This window comes from Oryctolagus cuniculus, chromosome 1 (genome assembly GCF_051225735.1).
Source record: "Oryctolagus cuniculus isolate XC-2025 breed Fujian yellow rabbit chromosome 1, ASM5122573v1, whole genome shotgun sequence".
NCBI classification, from domain to species: domain Eukaryota; kingdom Metazoa; phylum Chordata; class Mammalia; order Lagomorpha; family Leporidae; genus Oryctolagus; species Oryctolagus cuniculus.
The window spans coordinates 202,402,596-202,430,182 of NC_142867.1; the positions used below are offsets into that span (position 1 = coordinate 202,402,596).

The 27,587-nt window shown below is 51.2% G+C and overlaps 1 protein-coding gene across 1 annotated transcript in view; it reads right to left on the reverse strand.

The window, feature by feature from the left end:
* The window catches only part of GABBR2 (gamma-aminobutyric acid type B receptor subunit 2), a 368,126-nt gene that overhangs the window by 193,663 nt on the left and 146,876 nt on the right, over window positions 1-27,587 (reverse strand). Inside the window, exon 3 of the mRNA XM_051843712.3 lies at window positions 16,833-17,003. Within this exon, the coding sequence (XP_051699672.3) occupies window positions 16,833-17,003 (171 nt within the window). The remainder of the gene's footprint in view (window positions 1-16,832; window positions 17,004-27,587) is intronic.

A 27,587-nucleotide genomic window follows, 5' to 3' on the forward strand; every position in this document is an offset into this window, starting at 1 on the left:
TCTATCCAAGCTCTGCATTTCAAAGTCCCACAGCTGTATCTAAACTGTGAACCTGCCTCTCTAAAACTCGCTTCCTTGCAGTCTCCCCCCATGTTATAGAAGACAACCCATTCCTTCCAGGTGCTCTGATCAAAATCCTTGGCACCATCTGTGATGCCTCACTTCTATCCATATCCCACACCCATTCCAGGCGAAAATCCTGTCCACTCTACAGTCAGAAATTATCCAGACTTGGATAGATTTGCGCTCTCTAACCCAACTCAAAAGTTCCCTGCACATAGTGGCCAAAAAGCGCTCCAATAGTCCAGAAAAAAATCCATACTACTAAAATCAGTTAATTTTCAACCTGAGTGCAAGCCCATTCATTTCATGGGGGAAATAATCATCTTTTCAACAAACCACCCTGGGACAGCTGGAGAGCCTCACATAAGAGAATGAAGTAGGAAACAGACTAGAAAAAGCTAAAAAAGCTAGAAAACTCTAAAGCGCAGGCTTCAGATTTCATGACCCCAGATTAGACATGGTCCTTCAGTATGGTGTCCACAGCACAGGCAACCAAATCAAAAGAAAGAAAGAAAGACAGACAAACTTGACTTCATCAAAATTAAAAACTTTCCCGTAAGAACATCGTCAGGAAAGTGAAAAGACACCTCACAGGATGAGAGAAGATATTTGCAAGTCATACAGAGCCAGTCCCTGGCTTGGAATTTGTCAGCTTCACAGTGATGTGAAAGTAATACACACTCAGTAGAAAGCATACGTCCAGGTAGAATTCTGATCTCTTCCCAGGGTAGCAAACACAGCAGAACACCCTCCTGTGATACTGGGTAGCAGCAGTGGACTGCGACTCCCCCCAGTCCCCTTCAGTTCAACTGAGAGTCTACAGCGTACCAGGCTTGATACACTGTATTCAATACACTGTGGATTACATGCATTTGCAAGTTACAATATTTGCAATTTCTGATAGGTTCATTAGGACATAAATGCATCATAAGTTGAGGACCTTATAGGGTTCTACTATCCAGAATATACAGAGAACTCTTCCAACTCAGTACTAAAAGATAAACAGCACAATTGAAAGTTGGACAAAGCATTTAATAGGCATGTCCTCAAGGAAGATATGCAAATATTAAAAAAGATCCACATGAAGAGATGCTGAACATCATTATTCATGAGAGAGATACACGTTACAACTACAGTGAGCTACCACTTCCCCCCCACTAGGACGACCATAATTGTTGTAAATGAAAAGAAACAAGTGTTGGCAAAAGATGCGGTGAAACTGGAAGCCTCATGCATCGCTTGGGGGATGTGAAATGGCACAGCCATTGATGTAACCACAAAACGGCTTGACTGCGCCTCGGAATGTTAAACATAGACTCACCAGATGAGCCAGCAATTCCACTCGTAGATAATTACCCAAGAGGATCAAAAATATCTGTCCACACAAAAGCTTCTACACAAATGTTCACAGCAGCACGATTCCTGATAGCCAAAAAGTAGAAACAGCCAGAATGCTCATCAAGCGACAACTGGATAAAAACAAGTGCTCCATCCACATAATGGGACATGATTGGCCTTGATGCAGGCCAGAGCAAGGAGGGACCTTGAGAACATTCTGCTGAGTGAAATAAGCCACGAGACCCAATATTTCATGATCGCATTTTACGAGCCATCTATTACAGGCAAATCCAGAGACAAAACGCAGAGTAGCGGTTTCTAGGAGCTGTGGGCAGGGTTGGAGGAGAAATGAGTGATTACTGATGGATATGAAATTTCTTTTGGAGGTGAAGAGAATGTTCTAGAATTAAATAGTGGAAGTGGTTGTATATCGTGCAAATACTGAAAACCATTTAATTACATGCTTTCAGTGGTTAAAATGGTAGCTTTTGTATTGTCTATTTTCTTTTTCTCAATAAAAACAAAAACGAAACGCTCTCCAATAGTTTCTCAGCTAACTCAACGTGTAAGCCAAGGCCCTCATAGACGTCCCATGACGGCCTCCAATGTCTTCCCACTCCCTGCTGCAATCAGTACTGACTTTCCCCTCCAGCACCCTGTTCTAGCCACCATGGCCTCCCTGAGGTTGCTCCAGGACCCCCAGAGTACATCCCACCTCAGGACCTTCGCACATTTCCCCAGCTAGAACACTCTGCTCCCAGATAACCCTGTGACTGCCCTGTCGCTGCTGTCAGGTGTCTGCTCAAAACTCCCCTTACCTTTGAAGCTCTCCTTGACCTCACCTGCTCCACATGGCCTAGGTTTTTCCCTTTACCCTAATTATTTTTATCCCTAGCACTTACTATTACCTGGCATGGTATACATTTACGATGGTGTTTTACAAATTCATGGAAAATGGAATTAAAAGACAAAAATAAAATTAGAATATTTATGTTTCAATCTAAGCACCATTAAGTTTAAGACACTTGTGAGCAGTGCTACCAGCCATTTAGTGTATCCCTGGACAGGCCCTGGGAATCTGACCATGCTGATGCCATCTGCTTTCCATTAGTAACTGAAGAAAAATGGGTACACTTTGAAGATTTTTTTAAGATTAGAGGGGAAAATGGAAGTCAGAAGGAACCAAATCAGGATTGTCAGGTGGGTGGCCACTAACGGCTGCCCAGTGAAACTCAAAAAAAAAAAAAAAAAAAAAAAAAAAAAAGTCCTTGTGCGATGAGAGGAATGGGCAGAAGGGGTCTCTGGTGAAGCTTCCATGAACTCTTTTTGTGATGATCTGTCTGTCTCGCAATGCTCGCCTAACAGGCAGATGCTATCATCCTCAGCCCTCCAGAAAGTCAACAAGCAAACTTCCACGAGCAGCCAAAAACACTGCTGCTGTGGATTTTGCTCCAGTCCAGTCCACCTTGACCTTGACCTTGACCAGACGATTTGCCCCGGTAGCCACTGCTCTGATTATGCTTTGTCTTCAGCATCATCCACGTCTTCTAAGAAACGCTTCAGAAGCTGGATTCCCACTTACTCAAAGTTTCCATTGCAAACTCTGCTGTGTCGCAGCTCACCTGGGCACAGCCGCTTCGGCACCCCAGGAGCAGAATGCTTGCCCCACCATAGTCTTTCAGGCAGCACTGTGTCAGCGCGCCCAGCTGGGCCACCTGGGGTGCTGCTACTGTAGACTGCTGGTCCTCATCAACCAGAGGTGTCACGTTCCTCTCACAGATGGCTGTGGCTGGGCCTCCAAAGGGCGGTTCTCCAACACCATCCTACCTCTTTCTTCAAATCAGATCTCTGCCAAGTGCCGATATCTCTCGGGGCATCGTTACTGTACACTTTTTGTAAAGTGTCCATGATTTCACCTCTCCCTCCACAGGAGCATCGCTAGACATCTAGTATTTTGTTCTTGCTTCGATCTGAACAGAATCCGTGTTGCTCTGACAAGGGCCCTGATGTCCTACCCTTGCACTGCCTCCAACTAGCTCCTCTTGCAACACGTTACAACAATTCATCTCGGTGCCAAAGAAATTTAAATCCATGCCCAGCGTTTTTCGTAATGGGAATTTTTCCATGAACACGTTGAAAGTCTTCTCTGCCTGCCGTATTCTATCAGCCGTGACCCCTGCCCCACAAGAACGCAAGCTGCGCCAGGGCAGAGATTTCGCTTCTCCCGCTGATGTGTCCACGGTGCCTTGGCTGTGACCCACAGGTGCGAGGCCCCCAGGAAATACTTGTTAAATAAACAGACACATCACAAAGCGAATCCAAGCACACTGATGACTATCAGTTGTCACGCTAATAGATCAAAGAGAGAAAAAAACCACGTAGCTATTGACATAGATTCTAAACAGGTCCCTTACTTTTCGGCAGAGCTTTCTGGTACACACACTGAGTAAATAAAAATAGAACATGCCTTCAGAATGAGGGGTATTTGCTTTTCCAACAGACATCCTGGTAATCTTCCTAACAGCATTCTTATTAAAAATCCAGAACAAGTTAAGAATACTCTCTATTACCACTCTGTTTAAAGAAACCACTCGAGACTCTCCAGCGAATGAAGCCATAGCAACAGCGGCTAATACTTACTAGGTGCTCCTTTGGGTACTGTTCTGAGCCCTATCTGCTATACAGGTCTTTGCTCTTTGGATAAGCATGATACTGGAGGTAACAGGAATAGGTCCACAGTAGCGGAGATGCCAAGAAATGAAGCAACTTGCACACGGCCACCTAGCTAAGCAGAATTACAGCCCGGGCAGCAGCACCTTGGGGAAAAATGAGAGAGAGGTAAGGAGGCCATCACGCCGGAAAACAAAAGGCACTGTTTTTCTTGCTCCAAGAGTTAATGTTGCCTACTTAGAAAATCCAAAAGAATTCAGAGGGGGGAAAATACCAGAAGTGATCATTTGGGTGTGGCCAATCCTCAGAGGCATACGCAGGAGACCCACAGCTTTCCCACATCCCAGCATTAACCACCTGGACGATGTTAAGGAGAGAAGAGTCCATTCTCCAAAGTAGTAATAAGCATGGAAGGCCCAAACACAAGCCCAACAGTTAATGGAAGAGGAAGATGGCAAAACACGACTGAGGATCCAACAGGGAAGGGCGAATGGGGAGATGCTCTCCCCCCAGGAAGCAGAGACCCAGCATCACCAAGACGCCAGAGGCCAAGGCAATGACGCCGCTGCTGAGATGCTAACTAAGAATACAGGGCGCACACTTGCAGTCTTAGAAAAAATAAACCGGCAACCATAAAGTCAAGGGTAAAATAAAAAATAAGAAGACTACACATGAAACCAAGGAGCGACATTTAAAACACTGGGATGCCAATTCCAAAACGGACGGATGACTGCCACGCAAGATTGCCCCTGAAAACAGTCTCGCTGCGCCTGCCTGGTGGGGGCCCTGCCGCACGCTGGGAGCCTGCAGTGTCAGTGTCAGGTACTGGAGGGCACATCGTATCGGATAGAGCAGACTCCTAAGGTCAGCTCCACCTGCTTAACTTCTCGAGGTGCGATTACTAGAAGTTAAAACTCCCGACGTGTTTTTGCATTATGTTTCTATCATTCAGAACTGGTCTAAAACATCCATAAAATGTGGCATGTGATTTTTCTAAAGATAAAATTTGGCACAGACATGTTGAGTGAATCGGGAAAAGAAACATTAATTAAATATTGAAAGAATGATTTAGTATCTGTGAGAGCAGGAGGAGGGTTTGATATTTTAGATCATTCACCGAAATTCTGGGCACATTAAAGACGAAGTAATAAAAGTACTAGAAGAAAACACAGGTGGATATTTACAAAAATGTTAGGGATGAGAAGAATTTGCCCAGCAGAAGATTAAAGGTTAAAAAAAAAAGTCTTGATACCTTTAACTATATAAAATATTAGCATCTTCAACACATCAAATAATATCAAAAGCCAAATTAAATGCCACATGAAACACGAGGAAATATCTGAAACAATTGTGACAAAGAGCTGATAGCCTTCCTTTATAAAGAATAATTATAAATCAGTAAGAAAAAGAACACTCCAACAGGAAAAAGTGCCAACAACATGAAAAGCCAATTTACAAAAGGAGAGACAGAAATGAGATTCCTAGTAAAAAAGAAATTCAATCTCAATAGTAATCAAAGAAATGCAAGTGAAGACAGCAATTGCCAAAGATCAGAAAAGAATAATGCACAATGTTGGTAAAGAGTGCTCCCTGACACTGTGTGGGAGTCTCCGCTGGTACGCTCTGTCCGCAGGACGATCCGGCAAATTGGACAAGAGGGCAGGTGCTATTTCGCAGGACGTGTCCTTGGAAAACCATCAGACGTGTTCACACAGAAGCTCGAGCACAGAGAGACTACATCATGGCTGCAATCAGAAGCTGGCAACGATGTCCATGCTCACGTCCCCGCGGAGGAAAGGAGGGCAAGTGCAGGGGGCAGAATCTTCTAGATCCGTTGAATGTGGCAACCGCCAATGCGCATCTTCCCGTCCCACCCCAGATTCCTTAAAATAGCAAAGAGTTTCTACAGGAAGCAATCTCTAATCATTCTGGAAGATAACTAAAAGGACATCAGGACACAGAATATCTGCAGAATTACTGGAAAACAGGAAGTAACGGAACGGAGAGTAGGATAAATACAGCTCGAAATACATCTGGGAGGGCCACGGCCCAGGCCAGGGCAGCTCCTGAGGTCACCAGGACTGGCGTCAGCAAGCAAGGGGGGGGCCCTCGGGCATCATGGGGGTGGGGCCTGTTTGCTGACCCTGCATTGCCAAGTTCAAGAGGCCAAATCTATAGCAAGAGCGTGCATCTGTCTATGCATTGTTCTCTCAGGCGCCCTGGGAGCTGCAAAGACAGCGGGCTCGATGTTAGCAGCGCCCTGTGCCGGGTGGGCGGTGGTCGATCTCTAAGTCTCCTTTTTGCTTTTCTGTGTCTTCCAGGGTTTCTGTATTGAGTACATATCAATATTACAGTTAGAGACTAATAATTACTGTTTCTAAATAGAAAAGCAAAAGGACCAACAAAGAGAATGTGACATTTTTATGTAAGGAAGTAACTGCAATCTGATTATTGTTCTCTTGAATTACTGTCCTAACCTCCTGGCTGCTTTCCCAGTCTCTGGCCTGCTCATCCCAATTTGCAACCACCTCGCTCCCCTATGTTAAAACCTTCCATGGCTCCCTACTGCCGAGCAGAGCCTCAAGGGCCGGCACCGTCCTTCCCGCCTTCCGTTCCATTCTCCCACTCTTCCCCCCACCCCACCCCCCCGGACACCGAGCCGAGCTGCTGAATTCCAAGGGCGCTCCCAGCTTCCTGCACAATCTGCCCTGCTTCCCTCCACCATTCCTTCATGCACACGGCTCTGACACTACCCGGGCCCAGGGCATGGGCCCTGGGGGGAGAACCAAGACCTGCAGGTACCACAGTGCCTCTGGGGAATCCACCTGGGACAACAGGCACTGCCTGGAAGTGTGGGAGCAGGTGCAGAGAGGCAGCGCTGGGCTCAGGATGGGGAAAAGTCGTAGAAAGGAAAACAGAAGCTCACAGGGAAACTTGCAAAGGCCTCTCCAGCAGACCGGCTGGGTGAGATATCCACTTCCTTGGGGTGGGCTGCTGGCTCCATGCCCCCAGCTTCCTCCCCTCCCAGGGTGGGAGCAAGCCAGGTTCATGTCTACAACTGTCACCTCCTGGCTGCAACACCTTGGCAGTCACTCAGTCCTCCCCGAGTGAGTTCCCTGCATAATACAAGCTGGGTGATGGCAGGCAACCAACGGCACACAGTAGGTACTCAATAAACAGCAGCTGGGGATGCAACCATGACATGTCCTAGCCCAAAGGCCGGGCCAGCAGCTGTCCCATGAGGCTGGAGGAGCCAGCTCAGGGCTGTGCCCACAAGGATCCCGGGGAGGGCTTTGAGGTTGCTGCAGATGGGTGGGACCCCCACCTTCTCCCAGAGACTTGCAGGATGCCCTGTGGGCTGTTACAAAGAAGGTGTGCTCCCTCACTCGCCCGTGTGCCAGGGCCTGTACAGCCGGGCAGGGGCCACACTCATGTCTCTAGCTCATAGGGTGACCAGCACCCAGCCCTCCAGCCACAGCAGCCTCCCATATCAGGGTCCAGGCAGCTGTGGGGGTGCAGAGGTGTACATGTGTGGGTGGGGGGAGAGGCACTCCACTCTGAGGACCTGTGTGCTGGCTGTGAGCACCTGCTGCCCAGGCCAGGGCCTCCCGCTACACCACGGCAGGCCAGCCATCTCCTCTCTGCCCTGGAGAGGAAGGAAGGGATGCGTGGGCGCCTGTCTGAGCACAGGAGCTCCACGCTTGAAGGTCTGTCTTTTCAACAGCAGGCGTAGCCACAGCAGTCACCCCAGGATGGAGGCTGTGGGACCTGCTCCCAGATGGACACCCTCCGCCACAGGATGCCACGGGTGCTGGACACTGGAGGTCCTGGCGGGCTAGCGTTCTCCCCCAGCGGGGGTCTTCCCTCTGTGCAGGGATGTGTAGAGCCCAGAATCTACCAGGGGGCTGTCTTTCACCAGGGTGGGGAAGCAAGTGCTGGACCCCTGGGGTCAGCCCTCGGGGAGGCTGAGAGCCAGCAGGCCAGTTCTTGACCTTGGCCTTGGCCAAAAAGCCTTTTCCACTGAAAGTCTGCTTTAGACCAGGGCTGCCAGTAGAGCCCCCTGCCAGTCCCACTGCAGATGAGCAGGTGGCCAGGTGGTCTTCATTCATCCCTGTGGTCCTCAGACTTCAGCCTCTCCTGCACCCTCTCTGGGCCATTTCCCCAAGCTCGTGTACCACTTATGTAGCTGCCAAGCCCAAATTTCTCTTTATGCAGCCTTGCTTTTTAAAAAGAGGTCCTGTCCTCAGCAAGAACATCCTCACAGCACAGATCTGATGGGCCGGGGATCGTCTTCTTTCCTCTCGTATACAATGACATCAGCACAGATCTGTTAACATCACATCGAAATCAGGCCACAAATACCTACCACCCTCTGGCAAACAATGGGCCTTTCTCCCCTAGAAGTGCCATAGAGACTGTCACAGCAGCTGCCTTGGGTGGGCAGGATGGCCAAGTCCCTCCCAGGCTGCAGGTAAGAGCTCACAGCAGGAGGTAGCCATGTCCCTGGCAAGCTCCAGCAAGCCCTGTAGACGAAACCCAGGCACAGGGACCAGCAGGGTGAGAATCGGATCCACCAGGAGTCCCCTCTAGTCCCCTAATGATAACAGATCTGTGGCTACACCACAGCTCATTCAAGCCCACATCCTGGAGAGAAGCTGAGGACAGAGATGGAAGGTGGTCCAGACCCTGGCGTGCTCGGCCCATTGCTCAGACAGAGCAGGCTCAGAGCATGGCGCTCTCACCTGAGTCCTCCTGGTGGTAGGCTTGCCCGGGCCCCACCCAGCTGCTGTGACTCAGTGGGCCGTGGAGCCCCCGGTGTACTGCAGGCCCAGGACCACACTGTGAGGACCTCTGGTCCAGGCAGTGGGATGGCCTCACCCTAAACACAGAGGCTTCCGGAAGCAGTGACCTAAGAATGGACCTCCCAGGGTGGCAAGGCAGGGAAAGGGGCTTGGCACCAAGCACCCCGACATCCCCCAAGAGGACCCACGTGGCAGGTTCCTGGTCACTGCCGGCTCCAGTGGCGGGCTCAGATCCGAGCTCCAGGATCCACACCAACAAGCGATCACAGGAAGGAGTGATGTCCTGTCCCACCGACTCTGCCGGCTCCTCCTCCTTCCCCATGGCCCAGGGACTTGGCCCAGAGGCAGTCAGGTTAGGGCATGGGGTTGGCACACTCCAGGATCTCTGGGATCTCTCTGCTCACCTCCCACCTCCTCTCTCCATCTCAGGTGCAGGCAGACTCAGGGAAGAATCGTGTTCATCCTCAGGCATCTGGCTGCAAAGAACAGGGATGGGGAGCAGCCCAAGGGGCGGGGGAAGTGAGCGCCTAGGCAGGGTGCTCACCTGGTCCAGGTGGAAGGAGGAAGCTGCTACCCAGAGAGAAGCCAGCGTGGAGGCATGGCTGGATCAGAGGCTCCAGGGGGACTCCAAAGGGTGTTCTGAGCCACGCCGAGGAGCCTGTTCCTGCCCAGAGCAGCAGGGAGGTCCTGGGACAGGTGCATTCTGGGGTCCCCCTGCCTGTCACCATAGGGGCATCCCCCCAGGTCACCACTCTTGAAGTCTAAGCGCTGACTTTAGAGGAGTTGACCCGAGACCCCGTGGGTGGGAGCAGATGGCAACTTGGCGAGTGCGGAAGCTGTCAAAGGGCCAGGCAGGGTCCTGGGGGGTGGGATCGGAAAGGGCAGGTGTTTGAAGAGGAGGCTCTGCAGATGGCACAGCTTTTGGTCTTGGGTGGATCAAGGCCCTCAGTGGGTCCTGCCACTTGAGGGAGGTCTCTAAGTATGCAAAGGTCAACCCCGGAAGCCTAGAGAACACTGAGGACCAGTAGGAGGCAGGGAGGCCTGGAGCCCTTTAGGAGGGTGGGGAGGGGAGGCGGGTGGGGGAGGGGCAGGGAGCTCAAGGCCAGCACAGAATAGCAGCCACACAGCAGGGTTCCTGAATGGGGGCCAGCCACAGGCTTCAGGAATGGATTCCATACAATAATAAAAATAACAGCTACCCCTGGCATGGAGCTGATGACGAACCAAGGTCTTTTCTTAGCACTCTAAGTGTCATAGCACAGTTAATCCTCGCGACAACCCTAGGAGTCTGGGACTATTATTATCCCCACACTCAGGATGAAAAACCAAGATGGCAAACAAGCACAGGAGAAGATGGTGCACACCGCATGTCACCCAAGGTGACAGCACAGCGAGATATCACGACGCACCCACCCGCACGGCCAGAATCCAGGACACTCACGGCACCAAGGCCTGGCCACGAGTGCAGCCACAGGAGCTCTGAGGCGCTGCTGGGAGGAATGCAATGTGGCCCGGCCACGAAACACAACCCTGCCACGTGACCCAGCTAGTCAAACTCCACGCATCTACTCAAAGAAAACAACGTCCACGCGAAACCCGCATGTCCACAGCGGCTTCAGTCATAATTCCCACAACACGGAAGCCCCCAAAGTGTCCCCAGGAAGCAAAGGGACAAGTGAATGCGGGGTGGCCACACAGTGGAATATTAGGCAATGCTGAAAAGCCAGGAGCGCCCCTCCCTACCCCAGCTGTGCAAATCCACGGAGGAAAGAGGAGTGCATTCACCGTGTGACAGATGTGCACCTGGAAAGACGGAGTCGGAAGGATTTCCCTGAAAGATGTTATAGCAAAAGCAACACTGTGGCGAGCAGTAAAAAGAGGAGTTCTACTGCTGTGGCCTGGGAAAGGAGAAGACGGCCAAGTCCTTGGCCCCTGCACTCGCATGGGAGACCTGGAGGAAGCTCCTGGCTTCGGATCAGTGCAGCTCCAGCCGTTGTGGCCATTTGGGGAGTGAACCAATGGACAGAAGACCTTTATCTCTGTCTCTTCCTCTCGCTTTCTGTAACTCTACCTCTCAAATAAATAAATAAATTCTTTAAAAAAAAAGAGGAGTTCAAGAGCACGGGAAGAACTTTGTGCGATATTATGATGGTGAGTGCACGCACGTCACTGTGCATTTGTCCAAACCCACAGCAGGTGCAACACCAGCAGTGAACCTGACAGCAAGCTCTAGACCTTGTGTGATAACAACCTGTCAGTGAGGCTCATCAGTGTGTATGGGGGGGATGACATAGATGGTGGGGGAGACCATGCCTGTGAGCAGGCAGGATGCACACGGGAAATCTCTGCACCTTCCTCCCAATTTGGCTGGGAAACTAAAACTTCTCTTAAAAAAAAAAGTCTTTTAAAAAACCAAAGCCAAACCGAGGCACAAAGTGGCTCAGTAATTCTCATGGCCACACTCCTGGGCGTGGTAGGTTAGTGTCAGGGTCCCTAAGCTCACCATAGAATCTAAAGTTCTTTGAGCCAGAGGGAATTTAGGGGTCAACTGGTCCAACTCCTTTGTCTTTCAGAAGGGGAAACTGAAGCCCAGAAGGAGTGAGGGAGTTGTTGGAGGGCACTTAGCTGGTGGTTGAGCCACAGAATTCAGAAGGGAAAGAGTAACTGGGTATGGATGGTTCATCGATCATAAGACCCAGAACTGGGGGGAGAGGCCCAACACCCACCCCTCCCTGCTGCCCTCGACTGGCGGTCCCTGGTGACCCTGCTCGCCACCTCCATGTCCACCCTGAGCCCTGCAGCCCACGCATTTGTCACACACACTCTGGCCTCTCACTCCCTGGGCCCTAACCCCAGTGACTCACACACGCACTCCACTGCAGCTGGTGGCCTGGCGTCCAGTCCCGACACCCTCCTCCAGCTCCGAGCACAGCCCCAGCCCTCCAGTCTCACCACACGGCCTCAGTACCATCCCGCCCCATCTCCACCTGTGGGCCACACCTCTGCAACACCTTCAGCTCTGCATCAGCACCCAGACACTGCCGACCCCTTGGGGGAGCCCCACACCAGAGCAAGGTCTCTCTCTACCTGCTTTGTCCTGCCCCACGGCGGCCAACCCTGCTGAGGGCAGCCAGGCAGTCCGGTGGACAGGTGCTACTGTAAGTGCAAAGGCTCTGCCACAAGAGGGCACTGTTTCTACCCCGGACGCCTGACTCAGAGCCAATCACTGAAGGCCAAACAGGAGGCTGCCCAGTGGAGGCTGCACGTTGAGCCTGGAGTGATTCTAATGCCGCTGCCAACCAATGTCGTTGTCCTGGGGGTGGCCGGGGCATCATCAGGGTTGCCAAAGCTCCCTGGGGGATCCTCAATGGTGCTCTCTCCAACGGTACTCTCTCCACACAGGGATACTGCTCAGTAGCATCAAGAAACGAACTAGCAACGTGCACACTCAAAAACAGCAGGCCAAGTGGAAGAGACCAGCTCACTACCAAATACTACAAGGGATATATATAATTCTGTTTATACAAAGTTTCCAAACAAGGGAAAAATACCCAGAAAACACACGAACCTGAGACTGGAGGGTGGGACTGAGTACAAATGGGTCCAAGAGAATTTTTGGAGTCACGGAAAGATGTGGCCACCCTGTATATATTTACTAAAAGTATTAGAACTAAGTGTACACTAATAATGTAGGCACTATAGGATATGTAATGTATCTCAATACAGCTGTGAAAATGAAAAATAAGAGGAAAAAATCCAACTTAGGGAATTCAAATTATGAGGAAAAAAAATTAACCTAAGCTAAAATACCCCCCCACCACTCCCATGAGCAGCTGGAATTGAAACCTGACACCCACCACCCCAAGGCCTAGTCCACTCATCTCTGGTCCCGCACAGCCCACCGCACACGGTGGCAGGGTGGGGCACATGACTGGTTTTGGGGGCGATGGGTGTGCATTCCCAGGTGTGCCCCATGAGTCACTGGAAGAGAGAATGGGCTTTCATGAGCACCTACTATGCGGTGTTTCAAGCAGGCTTCTTATCCTACGCTCCCATTGCCCAGTGACTGCAAAGTGGAGAGGAAGATTCCCAATTCTTTCTTTTTTTATGATGTATTTGAAAGGCACAGTTATGGAGGAAGAGGCAGGAAGAAGAAATCTTTCATTTGCTGGTTCACTCCCCAAATGGCTGCAATGGCCAGGGCCGGGCCAGGCCAAAACCAGGAGCCAGGAGCTTCTTCTAGGTCTCCCAAGTGGGTGCAGGGGCCCAAGCACTTACGGCATTGTCTGCTGCTTTCCTAGGCCATTAGCAGGGAGCTGGATCAGAAAGGAGGCAGCCTGGACTCGAACCAGCGCTTATATGGAATGCCGGTGTTACAGGTGGTAGCTTTACCCACTATGCCACAGCACTGGCCCTGAATCTCTGCCATGACTCAGCCAAGCTGGGCCGGGACATCAGCTCATCTGCTGTAAGCCCTGGGCAGGCCCTGGGTGCCCCGTCCCCTCCAGCCTCAGGCCTGTGTCATGTGACATTCCCTCCAGTGCCTCCGCCCGGAACAGAAGTGCCTGATGCTGCGCATCGACCAGCTTCATAAAAGGAATCCAGTTTCCTCTGCACTCACGAAAAGCTGTTAGCCCTGGCGAGCCTCCAGGGCTGCACTCCAGACAGCAGCAGAGGGCTGCCAAAGCCCTCGGGCCCGGAGAGGGGGCAGCTGCGCCGAGAGATTGAAACCGAGAGGGGTCCTCGGCAGCAACACCACCAAGCGACAGCCTGTCCTCGGGCCAAGAGGAGCCCCGCAACCCCAGCTGTGCAGGCACCGGGATCCCAACACGCAGAGAGCGCTGCCCAGCCCAGCCCACCTCAGTAGACCTCGGTTCTGCAAACAGGAACCTTCATCCCTCCCCCCACCAGGCAGCAGCCGTGAGAGCATCCAAAAATCCAGAAAGCATCCAGGCAATGTCAAGGCCGATCATTTACCCTCCTTGCACCAAGCTGATGGGAGCTTAGAAGCCCCGAGGTTACGTGCAGGTGCATGCATTGCCACGTGACTCCAGGAAGACAGGGCTAGAGAGAAAGAGCGATGGGAAGTCTGCACTGGGATCGGGACCTGGAATTCCATCCTGCCCTTTCTGTAAGTAGTGTGGACAGCTGTCCACGCCTGGACGGTGTCTCAAAGGGTCCTTCAGGCTCTGGCAGCCAAAGATAAGATTAGAGAAAAAGCAACGCCCCCTCCTCAGACTGCTGCAAGGTCCTGTGCAAATGGGGCCACGGCGCTGGCGCTCTGCACCCTGTACCATGAACCCACGTCCTGCTCTTTGAGAGCATCTGTGGCTGCCCTACAAAGAGCAGTCTGCCAGCAAGAGTCTCTGCTGTGGTTGCCAGCGAGTCACTGCCATGGAGGTCCCGTTTCCTTTGTGCCCCTCCCTCCTCGGGGCTGAGAGACAGAGGCGGAGGAGAGGAGGCGCAGTCTTGCCTGGGGAACGCTGGCCTGGTTTGGAGAACGGCACATGGTGTGTGTGTGTGGCAGGGGGGAGTGTAGCGGGGGAGGGGGCAGGCATTTCCGCTTTTCAAGCATCTCCCTCTGCAGGAACTTCAAAGTCTACAAAGCTGGTCCAGGTCCTCTACTCACTGGGGTTTGGCAAAATCCCTGCAAGGGATGGGGGGTGGCGTACAGAGGGCCCTTGTCCCCACCTTCCATGAGGGTGAAGGCGACTTTCCCAGCATCTCAGCCGGCGCATCAAGAGGCCTCTCTCTCCAAGGGAGAGGCAGGCGCCATAGTGGTGAGATGTAGAGCCGGAGCAGGAACCGGGTCCGGGGGAACCCTGGCCCTGCTCTGTCCCCGCCTTTGTCACCCCCTCACTGGGCCTTTCCTGTCCTGGGCTGGTAGGAGGGTGGCCCCTGGGGGTGGCCTGCACACGGGGCTCATGTGGGGCGATCCCCGGCACCGCTAGCACGTGGCTTCCCTCCGGCAGCTGAGCTGCCCGCGATGTCTTGCTGGTTGGGAGGCTCAAAGTTCCATGAGCATGTGTGGGAATAGCAAAGTCTGAGGTTCAGCCCGCCATGGGAGGGAAAGACAAAAGACTGTTCTGTGCTCATCCGAGCGGGGAAACCTGTTTCAAATTCACTAATCTGCAGTGAGTATGGATACGTGGAAATGGGAACTTTTTTAAAAAAATTTTTATGTATTTATGTTTTTGGAGGCGGGGACAGAGAGAGCAAGAGAGAGAGATGTGCTCCCATCTTCTGGTTCATTCCCCAAATGCCTGCTACAGCAGAGACAGGGCCAGGCTGAAAATGGAAGCTCAATCCAGGTCTCCCTTGTGGGTGTTAGGGACCCAAGTACCTGAACCACCACCTGCTGTCACCCAGAGTTCATATTAGCATGAAGCTGGAACCAGGAGTAAGAGCCGGGATTCAAGTCCACTGACTCATGGAAAGTGGGCGTCTCAACTTGTGGCTTACCTGCAAGGCTAAACACCTGCCCTGCAGTGGAAACTTTCAAATATTGTTGGTGGGACTAGAAAGTGCAAGCGCTTTTTGGCTCTCACAATGCTCAATGAGTCTTGGAGGGAGCAGTGGTTAAGATGCCACTGGGGATTCCTGCATCTCGGGTTGGAGTGCTGAGTTGGAGTCCCAGGTCCCCTTCCAACTCCAGAGTCCTGCTAACATACACCCTGGAAAGCAGCAGGTGATGGCTCCAATACTTGGGTCCTGCTGCCCATAGCAGAGACGGTATTGAGTTCTGGGCTCCTAGCTTCAACCTGACCCAACCTTGGCTGTTGTAGGCATTTGGGGAGTAGAACCAGCAGATGGGAGATTGTGTGTGTGTGTGTGTGTGTGTGTATGTTGTCAATCTTTCTCTGTCTCTCTTTCAAATAAAACAAATAAATACAAATCTTTAAAAAAAAATTAAATGACCCAGCAATTCTACTTCTAGAACTCTATTGCTGGACACGAAGGTGTTGGCTGTGGTGGGGAGAAGCTGTGGAGACCCATGGTGTGTTTGGATAAGTTGCACCAATTTCACAGAACATGCCTCGTTAAAACCTGAGCTCAAACAAGGTCTCTCAAATCTGTTGTAAAAGCTTGAAAAACGAAGTGGAAAAATGGAATTAAAAGATAAATTTATTCTGGTGCTGATGTTATAGCGTAGTGGGTAAAACCGCTGCCTGCGGTGCTGATATCCCATATGGGCATGGGTTCAAGTCCTGGCTGTTCCACTTCCAATCCAGCTCCCTGCTAATGCACCTGGGAAAGCAGCAGAAGATGGCCCAAGTCTTTTGGCCCCTGCACCTTTGTGGGAGACCCAGAAGAAGCTCCTGGCTCCTGGCTTCAGTCTGACCCAGTCCTGGCTTTTGCAGTCATTTGGGGAGTGACCAGGGGATGCAAGCACTTGCGCTCGCTCTCTCTCTCTGCCTTTCAAATTAATAAAATAAATATTTCAAAAAGAAGTTTATTTTGGTGCAAAAAAATCAAAATCCACGCATAGTTTTATCGTAATATGCATTTTCACAAACCTTCTGAAGACCCGTGTACAGCACGGAGGCATTTAGACTTAAACAAACACACTGAAAAAGTCCTGGCACCAGACCCAAAGCAGGAGTGTATTTGGGAGAGAGGGTGAGACTGAGGGAGCCAGAGACAAAGCAACACTTTTCCTATATACTGCTGCATTGCTTCTTTTTGCAAAAGGAAATGCCCTGTGCTAGCATATATTTGTAAGCCATTAAAAACCAATCCTAAATCCCCCCAACCCCCTCAACCCAAGAGAGCCCCGCGGGAGCCCTGCGGTCTTAGCTCCGGGCAGCTTCTCCTCCGGGATCAGCCCCCTAGGGGGCGCACTGCTACTCTGGAAGATCACCACAGCGCCGGGAACCAAGGTACAAACCCCCAGCGTCCCGAGGGCAGCCGCCCCTCTGTGTCCCTGAAAGGAGCCAGGAAGGTACGTCCGGCACGCACCTCGGAGAACCTCTGCACGTCCTGGGTGAGCGTGCCCACGCGTCGCCAGCGGTAGTGTTTCAGCAGCTTCAGGATGGCCGGATTCACCGCGTTGTCCGACGGCACCGTGCGGAAGAAGTAGGGGTATTTCTTCTTATCGGCCAGGACGGGCGTGGTGGCAGCAAACGACAGCTGGAAGACACAGCCCAGAAAACACCTTTTACTGGCGGCCTCGCCGCTGCCTTGCTGTGGGAGTAGGGGCTTACAGGTCTGGCTTGGGGCACCCTGGGCGGCGCAGGGGTGTGGGTGGGGGAAGTTCGCGTCTCAGCCTTTTCATTGGGCAGGCTACACATCATCACCGAAGACAAGTGGCAAATGAGAAAAAAGGGTGAAACTAACCAACGACCCACCCCTCCCCAAAGAACCACCGTCATGCAGCCCGCTTCCTTCAGTCCTGTTTCTATGCAGCCACCTGACCTTTGTAAATACAAGATTCTTGCGGGCCTACTGGTTAAGACGCTGCTTGGGACGCCAGCATTCCACATCCAGTGCTGGAGTTCGAGTCCTGGTTCCAGCTTCTTGCCAACACACTCACCCTGGGAGGCAGCAGTAATGACTCAAGTAGTTGGGACTACTCAAGTAGTCTCCCTTCCTCCCACGCGGGAGACTCAACGGAGTTCTTGGTTTCTGGCTTTGGCATGGCCCAATCTCTAGCCATCCTGAGCGTTTGGGGAGTGAACCAGCAGATGGAACCTGTGTGTGCGTGTGTGTGTGTGTGTGTGTGTGTTGCTCTTTCTGCCTCTAAAATAAAAAAAATTTTTAAACAATTCTTGAGATCATTCTCTTTATATAATTGTACTGTTTTCTTTCTCCACTTACCTTACAGGCATTTAGCCGTCCTGTTAAAAACTCCTTCAAAGCGTTGTAATAGCTGTATAATAGGCAAGCGTATGAACATACCGTGATTTACTGACTCCTCTCTAATCTGGGGGCATTCAGACTGTTTCCAGTATGTCACATGTTTTGTCGTACTTATTTTTGTACCATTCTCCAGGCGTATTTGTGCATAGCGTTTTGTTCACCCATATTTCTGGCTATTTCTATAGCATTGGGTCTGTGAAAGAACATTTCCCAGATAAAGAGCGTGAGCTTCGAAAGACTTGATACTTGTGTCCAAAAGAGATCTTTATCAATTTGCACATCTGCTAGTCGGGGATAATTAGGGGGACAATTTCACCATATTCTTGTCCACAGAGGGAATTAAATACATTTTTCTGATTTTACAATGAATTATCACTAAAGAAAAACACCCTGAATCATATTACATTCATAGTTAAACATAACGAGCCTTTCTCCATGTGGTTGTTAACAAGTAGTAGATCCTATTTGAGGAATCACTCTTCCATGTCCTTTATTTTTTGAGTGATAGTCTAATGCTTTCCTCATTGAATTTAATGAAGGCTTTCTTTATATAAAGCATTCAAACTCAGGTTATTAGCATTGCTGCAAATATTTCAGTGTGTTTGTCTTTACTTTCTGTGTGTGTGTTTTTACACTCAGCAGTCAAATCTGTCTATCTTTCTCATTATTTCTTCCTTTGCTTTCAAGTGCCAGTAAGTTGTTAAATTGGATTTTAATTATCTGTCCTACCCGGCCCCGCTTAAATGTCATCTCTCCCCCAGCATTCTTCAGATCTCAGCTCTCCTTTCCCTCGGCCCAGCCACACAGGGGGGTTATCAGGCTTTTTGATCTTTGCAGAGTGACGGGGGAAATGGACTCTGCTTGCAGCTCTGATTTGCATTTGTCTCACGGGGAGTGAGGCTGGGTCTCTCTCCCTGTGTTTCAGAGCCACTGGGCGTCCCTTCCGGACACCATGCAGTCCGCTGTCCTAGTCGCAGCGGATGCCGAGTCTCCCTACCAGTCTGTAGAGTGGGCTTTATCTGGAGCAGTGAACACTGTGGGAAATGCCGCCTACCCCTTCCCCGCCCCCAGGCCATCCTTGGATGCCGCCTATGCTGTCTTTTGCCATGTACAAATGTATAATCTTAAAATGTGGTCGAATTTATCAATGCCTTTTCTTTTATGTCCTCAGATTTTGTATCATATTTAAGAAGAGTTTTCTTACCCTGAGATTATACAATGATTTCTCCACAGTTTCTGTTCTTCCTTTTTTTTTTTTTTTAACAATTTTTATTTATTTATTTATTTATTTGAAGGACAGAAAGACACACACACACAGACAGATACCTTCCATCTGCTTGTTCACACTCCAAATGCCCACAGCAGTCAGAGCTGGGCCAGGCAGGAGCCAGAGCCAGGAGCTCAATCCGAGTCCCCGACATGAACGGCAGGAACCCAAGCTCTGGAGTCATCACCCTGCTGCCTGCCAGGGTGTGCACTGGCAGGAAGCTGGGATTGGAAATGGAGCCAGGACTGGAGCCCAGGCTCTGATACAGGATGTGGGCCTCCCAAGCAGCATCCTTAACCTCTGCACCAGACGCCTTCCCACCCCCCATTAAACCTCCCATCCCGAGAGGTCATGGCCGAGGCAAGCTCAGTCTTTGCTGCCACCAGCTCGCTCTCTGAGCCCTGGCTTGTCCCAGCAGCAGCTGTAGATCGGGCCCAGCGCAGCCTCTGGCTGCAGCCTCCAGGGAAATGGTGTGCTGGCACCCTCGGAGCCCAGCCAAAGACATGTTACCACCTCTTCTGTCACCCGAGGCAGTCCTCTCCACCCCTCCCCCTGAGGGTGGGGCACTAGACATTTGCCCTTCTCCCTGGTCTGCTTCAGAGGGTGCAAAGCCACTCACCAGGACCCCTGCATCCAACCTGCTGGAGCGGACTTCCTGGCAGCCAAGCAGCCATTACCTGGAGACAGCACCCCAGAAACCAAACTAAGCTTTCCACTGAGTCAGGGACACTCCAAGGCGGGTAAGGACCAAGGGCAGAATGACTGTTAGAAAGATTCTAGGTCAAGTTGGGACCAACAGAAAATCGCAGCAGGATGCCTTGAGGAACAGCAGGTTCAGGGCTGTCCATCAGCGGAACTCCTGGCTTTAGAAGTAGTGCGGAGCTGGCGCCGTGGCTCAATAGGCTAATCCTCCGCCTTGCGGCGCTGGCACACCTGGTTCTAGTCCTGGTCGGAGCACCTTATTCTGTCCCGGATGCCCCTCTTCCAGGCCAGCTCTCTGCTGTGGCCAGGGAGTGCAGTGGAGGATGGCCCAGGTCCTTGGGCCCTGCACCCCATGGGAGACCAGGATAAGTACCTGGCTCCTGCCATCAGATCAGCGTGATGCGCCGGCCACAGCGGGCCGGCCATGGCGGCCATTGGAGGGTGAACCAACAGCAAAAGGAAGACCTTTCTCTCTGTCTCTGTATCTCTCTCTCTCTCTCACTGTCCACTCTGCCTGTCAAAAAAAAAAAAAAAAAAAAAAAAAAGTAGTGCGGTGCCTGAGCCTGGAGGTAGGCAAAGACAGGCTGCAGCTCACAGCCTGGTGAGAACAGAGGGCATTCAAGGCGTCCACGGAAACCCCAAGAACTGTGGGGCAGAGACTGTGTGGGCATGCATGTGCATCAGACACACACATTTTTCTGCAAAAGGGAACAAAGGACCCATGGTTTCCATCCGATTCACAAAAAAGACCCTACAGTCCAGAGGGTCCGCACACCTGCTGGCAGGTGTATTGAGGTGGTGCTGTGACGAGTGCAGGAAATAGAAGCACTCTACAGTCCTCTCAGAGCGTGTCCACTATTCCCAAGACGAAAAACCACTGCCTGCCTCCCACCTTCAGTGGCTTGAGGAGGAGCTATTAGAAAAACCTGGAGCAACTGTTTTGGGGACCTGGGATGTTCTATACGCCATCACATCCCCAAAAATGCTTTTCTAGTACAATTTGGAAAATACTGGGTTTCTGAAGTGATTTCTGAAGCACACTCTGGTTGATACTTTCCCGTTATTGTCCCATTAGTTCCAGGTCTACAATTAATTGTTGCTTGAACAACCTCATATGTTTGCCCTGTAGGTAATTACAGTGGTTACTGTTCAGTGAATACATGGCCCATTGTGTTTGCAATGGGCTCGGAGTACAATCTATGCCCCAGGTCTAAATCATGTTGGGTGCAAAATATTAACTGGCGCAGGCATTTTCTGCACCATTTGAGATAATGCACACTTTGATTAGATGGCTTGGCGTGGCTGTGTCTCTGGCTCTCGCCTCCTGAAACTTTCTTCCAGGGCAGACTGCAGGTGCCCAGCAGGACCGCTGTCAGAGCTGCGGGTGGTGGTGGCAAGAAATCACCCAGCCCTGGGCTTCTCTACTTTGGCTGTGCACTGGAATCACTTTGGGGAGATTTTTTTTTTTTTTTTAATACTGACGACTTGGCCTTCCGCACCAACAGAGACGTAATCTCTGGGCGTAGATCCCACGCATCAGTGGTATTTAAAAACCTCCCAGGTGACTGTGTTGTCTAAGGAGGGTTGGGAACCACAGATGCAGCTCAACATTCCTGGTTTTCAGTAAGCAGACTGAAGTCCAAAAAGGAAGAGAGATCGACAAATTCAGCACAGCTAAGAGGTGCAAGCAGAACTTGAACTCAGGGCTGAAGGATCCTAACGCCAGTGGCCTTTCTGCCCTTGGTGGCTGCCCACAAGGCCTCCCGTGTGGTCCCCAGGCCTCTCATCCAGGCAACACCAGGTCTCCGAGCAGGAGGGCCCTAACGGGAAGATGCGGCCTCGTGGGCTCCTGCCTCATCTCACACAACCAAATTGGTTTCTGAACAGACTGTGACTGAGGTTTTCAGTGAATCCCTAGCCAAGGATTTATTTCACAGAGCATTTTAAAATTTAATTTATGGTTTTGTTATATCTAGTTTTATTGCATTGTTTAGAGAATTTGGCTTGTACAGTGTCTGCTTTGGGGGTTTATTGCGATTTTCTGTAATGCAATGAACTTTTCTGGAAAAAAAAAAGCTGCACTCTCTAGCTGTCAGCTATAGAATTCTTTATTAGACCACTTACACATGATAGACCCAATCAAACTGTGGGATCATACGAGTCACACTTGGGTTACTTGTGCTGCAAAAGGCTCAGAGGTTAAGTCCTGCTCTATGTCTCTGACCTCTTCTCCATGTATCTCAACAGTTTTTACCTGAGTATTTGGAGCATATTCAGCCTGATTTTATATTTGTCATCAATGTATGCCCTTGCCTAGTACAAAGAACTGGCACTTAATAGACATTTATTGATTGGTTGGAGCTTTGAAATATAAACCTTGTTGTCATTTTATTTCTTTTTGCTTTACACTAAATCTTGCTTTATATAAGTATTGCAACCCTTATTAATGTTTGCTTGCATGTGCATAGACTGGCCTGCCTTTTATTTGTGTTCTAATGAGATTATTTTAAATTTTGTTTGAAAAGAGCCCATGGATAGATTTTTTAAAAAGATTTTAATTTATTTGAGAGGTAGAGTTACAGAAAGTGAAAGGGAAACACAGAGAGAAAGGTTTTCCATCTGCTGGTTCACTCCCCAAATGGCCACAATGGCTGAGGCTGGGCTGATCTGAAGCCAGGAGCCAGGAGCCAGGAGCCAGGAGCCAGGGGCCAGGAGCCAGGAGCCAGGAGTGTCTTCCAGGTCTCCCACGCAGGTGCAGGGGCCCAAGCACTTGGGCCATCCTCCACTGCTTTCCCAGGCCACAGCAGAGAGCTGGATCAGAAGAGGAGCAGCTGGGACTCAAACTGGCACCTGTATGGAATGCTGGTGCCACAGGCGGATTAACCTACTATGCCATAGCGCCTGCCCCTAGATTTTTTAAATATAAGTATACTTCAAAAACAGCATGGAAATGAGATTAAAAGATAAGTTTATTTTGGTACGAAACATTTGAAAGTCACGCATAGTTTTTCCATGATATGCATTGTCCATGAACTTTTTTTTTTTTTTTTTTTTTTTTTTTTGACAGGCAGAGTGGACAGTGAGAGAGAGAGACAGAGAGAAAGGTCTTCCTTTTGCCGTTGGTTCACCCTCCAATGGCCGCCGCGGCCGGCGCGCTGCGGCCGGCGCACTGCACCGATCCGATGGCAGGAGCCAGGAGCCAGGTGCTTTTCCTGGTCTCCCATGGGGTGCAGGGCCCAAGCACCTGGGCCATCCTCCACTGCACTCCCGGGCCACAGCAGAGGGTTGGCCTGGAAGAGGGGCAACCGGGACAGAATCCGGTGCCCCGACCGGGACTAGAACCCGGTGTGCCGGCGCCGCTAGGCGGAGGATTAGCCTAGTGAGCCGCGGCGCCGGCCTTGTCCATGAACTTTTGAAAGATCCTTCATAAGCATGCTAGTTGCTAAAACAGATACTTGGTCTCAGTGGACCAACGTGCTGACCGTCTTACTCTTCCTAGCATTTCTTCTTGTTTCCTGTTGGTACTCAGCACCTGCCCTTCTCTGCTCTGGCCATACGAGATTCTCTTGCTTCAGGTCTCAGCCTGGTGGAGCTTGTGTGGCTATGCTGAAGCAGGCACTGAAAACTCGCTGAGGGCGGCCCAGCTGCCTTGACACAAGGTAGAACTTGGGACCCTTAGGCTACCACCTCTCACCTTCCAAACCACAAAGTAACGCAGAGGAGTCTGGGGCCGTCTTATTTGTTATGCATTTGAAGGCACCTGGTTTTCTCAGCCTGGAACTGTGAGATTTTTCTTTATTCTTACAGTTTAAAAAAAAACTGCCAGGGAAGATCTGGGTGTGGCAACTCTTGACTTTATCTGGCATACAGGGAGCCCTTCAATCCACATACTCAACTCTTCCAACTCAGAAAAAAATTCATAAAATAAATACACGGTATTTATTATCTTGTATCAATTGTACATTATATAGTATGTTACTGTTTATATATTTTAATGTATTTTATATACTATGTTGTACATATGACTTTCTTTTTTTTTTTGACAGGCAGAGTGGACAGTGAGAGAAAGACAGGGAGAAAGGTTTTCCTTTACCGTTGGTTCACCCTCCAATGGCTGGTGCGCTGAGGCCAGCGCACTGCGTTGATCTGAAGCCAGGAGCCAGGTGCTTCTCCTGGTCTCCCATGTGGGTGCAGGGCCCAAGGACTTGGGCCATCCTCCACTGCACTCCCGGGCCACAGCAGAGAGCAGGACAGGAAGAGGAGCAACCGGGACAGAATCCGGTGCCCCGACCGGGACTAGAACCTGGGGTGCCAGCGCCGCAGGTGGAGGATTAGCCTAGTGAGCCGCGGCGCTGGCCCCATATGACCTTTTAAAATGGTATACTTATTATATATGTTTCTTTTCATACATATTCTTGTCTCTGCTCTGGAACACCTGAGGATCTATTGTTGGGTCTTCACTCTCCCAGTCCGTGTCGGTCACCACATCCTCCTTCCTAACCCTGTCCTCTTCTTTCTGGAGAGCCCCTCGCGTCACAACAGCGCCTGTGCACGCCGACTGTCCCCACTTTCCAGCCTCACACACGGCCCCAGCAGCACGGCTGACTTCCCTCACCCCGGTCCCATTTTGTGTTCTCTGATTTCCTGACTATGCTGGTCCTCCAGGAACATAGCTTTGCCTTCGCCGCTCTTGGCTGTGCCGTGGGTAAGGACTGAGCAGCCCCGTGGCCAGGCGGGGTCTTTGCTGCATGTCGTCTGGTGCCGTGGGTGAGGACTGAGCGGCCCCGTGGCCAGGCGGGGTCTTTGCTGCGCATCACCTGACCTGCCCTGCAGCAACCCTTGTTTAAGGTTTGTTGTCTGTAACCTGTTTTCACTGCACTGCAGGCACTTTTCCTCTACTTTCCCTGGAGATTGTGCACCTTGGATTTTTTTTATTAAAGATTTTATTTATTGATTTGAGAGGTAGAGTTACAGACAGAGTGTGAGAGACAGAGAGAGAGGTCTTCCATCTGCTGGTTCACTCCCTAAATGGCCACCATGGCCGGAGCTGGGCCAGGACCTAGGAGCTTCTTCTGGGTCTCTCACGCAGGTGCAGGGGCCCAAGGACTTGGGCCATCTTCTACTGCTTTCCCAGGCTCATTAGCGGGGAGCTGGACTGGAAGTGGAGCAGCCGGGACCTGAACCTGCACCCATAGCTGATGTTAGCACTGCAGGTGGTGGCTTTAACCCCCTGCTCCACAGCACCGGCCCCCTCTGTTAATTTTTAAGACAACTGTTATCATGTGAGGCAAGGTTGGAAGTGCCAGGAGGAGAAGCTTAGGATTTTCTCAATTAAGATCCATCTCCTTCATAGCTGGTGAAGCCTCTGACCTTCCAGGATGTCAGAGAGTCTTGGGGTTGTGTGCGCGCGCGTGTGTGTGTGTGTGTGTGTGTGTGTGGTGCATAGCCTGACAGTAATGAAGGAAAACTAGACAATGTTCCCCTGGGTACTCCTTTCTTTTCTTTTACAGTTTATATTAACTGCTCATTTAGTGAGCCTTGTACTCCCAGAGAGTGCAGGGATACAGTTCGGGTGGACTCGGTAGAAGTATTAGAAAAATCACAAAGAACTTTAAATTAGTCAATCAAATAAATGGCAGAGCCCGGCCCTCTCCTTTGTCCTGCTCTGATGCCATCCTCAGCACGACTCGGGGGGCTGGGGCGGCAGGAGTTTGGGGGAGTTAAGACTGCTTGGAATGCCCACAGCCCACATTGCAATGCCCAGATTTGCGTCTCAGCTCTGTTTTCAGGACGGCTTCCTGCAGATGTGCACCTGGGAGGCAGCAGCTGGTGGCTCAAGTACGTAGGTCCTTGCCACCCAGGTGGGCGACCTGCTTTGGCCTGGCCCAGCCCTGACTGTTAAAGGTATATGGGAAGTGAACCAGTGGATTTCTCTGTCTCTCTGCATTTCAAACAAATAAAAATAAATTTGACAAACTAAAGCACAGGTCACGCGAAGGGTTTGGACATTCACTGATGTGTACCAGCCAGCTGCTCTCTAGGGAGTGATATCAGCTGCTACGCCCCCGCATCCCAGCGCGGCCAGCTCTCGGCTTCGAGCCGGGTTCCGAGCACGCACCTCTGCCTGCCCCGGTGTGTGGCCAGGCACAGCCTGACTCGTGACCGTGTTCTCCTGTCTTGAGTGGTCACCCTAAGGAACCCCACGCTGCCCGGCCCAGGCAAGATCCGGAAGTAGCGCTTCAATGTTTCACTCCCGAGCTCCAGGCACTGGCCGGGGTACTTGGGACAACAGTGATGTCCAGCGACTGCCCAAGCCACTATCAAGCCACCCGATGACTCTCCTGCACTATCCAAGGCCACCTGTCCTGAGGAGCAGCAGAACCTTCCAGGCCCTCAGTGTCTAGGACCAGGTCACAAAAAATTACTCACTCTGAGGGGTCCCCTGGAAGCCAGGATGTAGACGAGGTGAAGCAGCTTTGCCCAGATAGTCCCACCCAAAATCACACAGGGGGATCCTAGGTGCACACACCCTCGGCAAGAGACCCCCTTCTGGGTGTGTCCATCGCTTCCCCGTTATCCCACCTCATCCTCACAATAACCCCACCAAAGAGGTGTCTTATTATTCTCATGTCACCCATGAGGAAACTGGACCTACAGGTTAAGAGTTTGCCCAGGAGAGATCAGCAGGTACCAGGTGCTGGGGTGGGCATGGCGAGGACCGGGGAGGGCCTGCTTCGTGGGTACAGGTTCTCTTTTGGCTGATGTACATGTTCTAGCACCAGGTACTGGTGGCTGGACAACATGGTGACTGTTCTCAAAGACACTGAATTATTCACTTTCAAATGGTCAAAATGGTGAATTGTATGCTATGTGCATTTTACCACAATAAAGAAGAAAAAAGAAACTTGCCAAGACCATGCTGGTTAGAAACAAAGGAGGGGAACCTGTATCTCTCTGGCACAGACGGGCAGAGACGAGTGCCAGTCAGCCCCCAGGAGCCCAGAGACCCTAGGTTGGAACCTGAGCTCTGCCTCTGGCCAGCTGGGCCGCTCCTCGCATCTGTACAGCTGAGATAATAAGCGCTGTGCTCCCTGCTTTGGAGGGGAGGTGCGGGGGGCGGGGGAGGAGAGAACTGTAGAGAGCCTGAGGCTGTATGCATGCAGAAGCCGGCTGCCCTCACACCATGGTGACTGCCAGAGCTAATGGACGCTGTTTGGTCGGTACAATGCCTGTGAACTCTGGGCTCCTCTGCACTCTCTCTCGGGGGGCAGGCCCCCCTCGTCGCTAACATCCTCAAGAGCAGAACTTGTCTGAAGGCAGATGGAGTGCTGAATGGGTGAAGCACCAAGGACCCACAGCAACCAGCCAGTTGGCCAACCACAGCGTGAGCCGTCCACAGGAGGGTCTTCGTGAACCCGGGTCTGGCCTGGCGCTCATTGCTTTCAGACAGATTAGCTGGGGCGGGAGCTACCTCCCATGCTCAGCAGAAGAAACTGTGCTGACGTTATGTGTGACATAAACAGTGCTGGGTCAGCAAGGCAGAGGTGCCCTTGGTCCTCTGCCTGCCTATCTCATTCTCTGTCTCCAACCCAGCTCTGAGCCGTTGGCCCAGGAGAGGTGGGACGATGGGCTAGGGCTTTCTCCTTCCACTGAAGTCTGATAGGCAACTTATTCCAAGACTTCCAGAATCTCTCCAACATAGCAAGTTCCCTGTGTGGCATGGTTGGTTCTGGAAGATTCCATGGGATCCATTGGGAAGAGTCACCAGCAACTTTCTCCAGGTGGGAAGCTCTAGTCTGACATAAAATGTTTTGGGAGCGGTGGGCATGTAAGAGGCTGGTTAGAACACTCAAGTCTCATTGCACTTCCCTTCCAGGATTCAGCTC